General features: G+C 37.8%; 1 protein-coding gene across 1 annotated transcript; it reads left to right on the forward strand.

The window, feature by feature from the left end:
• Positions 1-1,458: 1,458 nt before the first annotated feature.
• Positions 1,459-2,148, forward strand: LOC140818025 (secreted RxLR effector protein 161-like). The gene has a single exon (XM_073177820.1). The coding sequence runs from the start codon at positions 1,459-1,461 to the stop codon at positions 2,146-2,148; it is 690 nt and encodes a 229-aa protein (XP_073033921.1).
• The last annotated feature ends 742 nt before the right edge of the window (positions 2,149-2,890 follow it).

Consider the following 2,890-nt stretch of genomic DNA (forward strand, 5'->3'; position numbering starts at 1 on the left):
CTCCAAAGGAGTCGGGAAGGGTCTTAGGTGGTTCCTCGGACGGATGGTCACAACAGGTTGAACCAGGGAAGGAGCCGTGAATGATGGGAAAGGGGCTAGGCACATGCTGCTTGTGCGGAAACGAGGGAAGGATCATGCGCATGGCTACAGCTAGGCTAGGCAGGTCGATGAGGTTCCAGGATAGTAGGCGAGGTTCTGGTTCAATCGGGGTCTGGCCTAGCTCGATGGTTGTCCGAGAGTTTTGGGAGCGCGACTCGATTTAGGGTTTAGGGTTCGAACATGGTTAGGGAGAATTAAGGGACTCGAACCGTGGTCTAAGGGGGTCGAATCTTGGCTCACAAAGGTAGTTTAGCGATGAAAAGTTTATGTTTAAAATTTGAGAAGAAAATATTAAGTTTTGAAAATATTCGGGTTTTAAAAACTTCACGGTTTAGATATTAAGTCATTAAATCAAAAAGCTCGGGTTTACGTCTAAGAAAAATATTAGAAGTCAAATTGTAAAATGGTCATTTTACGTCTCAGATAGTTAGAGAGGTCTGGCAGTGTCTCGAAGAATCATAGTACATACTAAATGATATTTTAAAAGATTTATGATGAAAATATGATTCTTTACGATATATGTTGAGGCTGAACGACTTTTCCAAAAAATGCTATTTTACGATTTTGAAGTACACGATATTTTATAATAAAATGAAAATAAAACTATTTTGAAGGATGTGAATTGACTGTGACACAAAGGATAAAATAGGAATATCGTGAAGTAAAAAGCCCTATAGAGAGCCTGTTTACGGGAAAAGGCCCTAGAGAGAGTCTAACGATCGTATTTCTATATTTGGCCATGGCCCATTGATGAGAGTTGCTGACGCCCCGCTCCCAGGTACTTGGTGTATTTAGACTGATTAGTCGACCAGAGGATGAATGATAAAGGATAATCACTTTCAGGGATCAAACTTCAGCGAAAATGATACGATGAGGAAACAATTTATGATGTTATATGCTAAAATGATTTACGAAAATGATATATGCTTACGAGTTTTTACGCAAGCTCATTTTACTTAAAGATTTATTTTAAAACTGCATTTGCCTATATATATTATTTTCTACGAATGGTTAGGACGTGCTGAGTCATTAGAATCACTAGATTTGAATGGTCGCAGGTGAGTATGATTTTGAGGGACGCATTGAAGATTGAGTAGATCGGGTCCTACAATACTCTCCCAAGGGCTTTTTTTTCGTATTAGTTTAAGATTTAATATTTTAAAGAAAATATTTTGAGGATTATTTATTTAAAGATTTTATGCTTTATTTTGAAGTTTATTCGTTGGATTATTTTAAAATTGACTTGATTTTGTCAGGAATCCCGAGGAACCTTGTGTATACAAGAACGTCTGTGGGAGTGCAGTAACATTCCTAGTACTTTATGTTGATGACACACTGCTCATTGGGAATGATGTAGAGATGTTGCAGTCAACTAAAGTATGGTTAGCTGATAAGTTCTACGTGAAGAATATGGGTGAAGCATCATATTTATTAGGAATACAGATCTATAAAGATATATCAAAGAGGATGCTAGAGCTCACCCAATCCGCATATATCGATACCATACTGAGGAGATTTTCTATGGAGGATTCCAAGAGAGGATATCTCCCAATGTCTCATGGTGTGACTCTATCCAAGTGTATGTGCCCTAAGACTGATGAAGAGATAGAAAACATGAGCCACATTCCATATGCGTCTGCTATAGGAAGTATTATGTATGTTATGATATTTACTCGACCTGATATTGCATATGCACTGAGTGTTGCAAGTAGATATCAATCAAATCCCGGACCACTGCATTGGAAAGTAGTGAAGGACATTCTTAAGTACTTGAAAAGAACTAAGAATTTGTTCTTGGTATATAGGAGTGTAGAACTAAAATTGGAAGGCTACACTGATTCTAGCTTTCAATCAGATGTGGACGATTCGAAATCGACCTCTGGATTTGTATTCAAGCTCAATAGTGGTGTTGTCTCTTGGATGATTTCCAAGCAAGACACCACAATAGATTCAACCACTGAGGCCGATAGTTGCATCGGTTGCAGCAAAGGAGGGTGTTTGGATGCGGAATTTTATCCAAGAATTAGGTGTCACTCCTCAAACAGTTGATCCAGTCCCGGTCTACTGTGACAACACCGGTGTCGTTACGGAAGCAAAGGAACATAGGTCTCATTAGTGATCTAAACATATATTAAGGAAGTTTCATCAGCGATCCAAACATATACTGAGGTAGTTGGCTGTAGGGCAAGTGACAGATTGTTAGAGTTGGTGATCGGCAAGCCAACTTGTGGTTAGGGCTTTTCATTGACTCTAATGTAAAACAATATTATTTTAAACAATATTTTACGATTTCATTTAATTATGCCATTATACTTGTGGGGCCCCGGGTCCGGTATCTAATACTAATAATTTTTAATGTATCAAACCAAACGATTTAATAAAATACATAATTTGTTGTTCACAAATCCACATAAACATCGTCAAAATAATTTAAAAGTCTCACATGTTTGAAATATAATTTTTCAACATGCCAAAATAAAATAGTAAACCAAAGAAATCCAAACATCATCACATAACTCATAAGACCCGAGAATCCCACTCTAACTCGTATCTCCTCGCCTGGAACTGGACTCTGGCATCCCAAGCCTCGCCTCACCTACCGTCAAGCACATGAAAACAAGAGGTAGCCGACATGCCGATGAGTATAAACCCAGTATGATACAATCAATAACATATGAGAATTAAAATTTCAATTAGTTCATATGAATTCATAAAGATGCAATATAATGCAATGCATGATCAGAAGCTGTGGGCTATCAATAAATCTCAAGATCAAGTGAATCATCTGGTC

The sequence above is a fragment of the Primulina eburnea genome, chromosome 17 (genome assembly GCF_022965805.1).
Source record: "Primulina eburnea isolate SZY01 chromosome 17, ASM2296580v1, whole genome shotgun sequence".
NCBI classification, from domain to species: Eukaryota; Viridiplantae; Streptophyta; class Magnoliopsida; order Lamiales; family Gesneriaceae; genus Primulina; species Primulina eburnea.

What these genes read in the sequence shown, in the direction of transcription:
- LOC140818025 (XM_073177820.1), top strand. Translation starts at nt 1,459, where the DNA reads ATGTTGCAGTCAACTAAAGTATGGTTAGCTGATAAGTTCTACGTGAAG.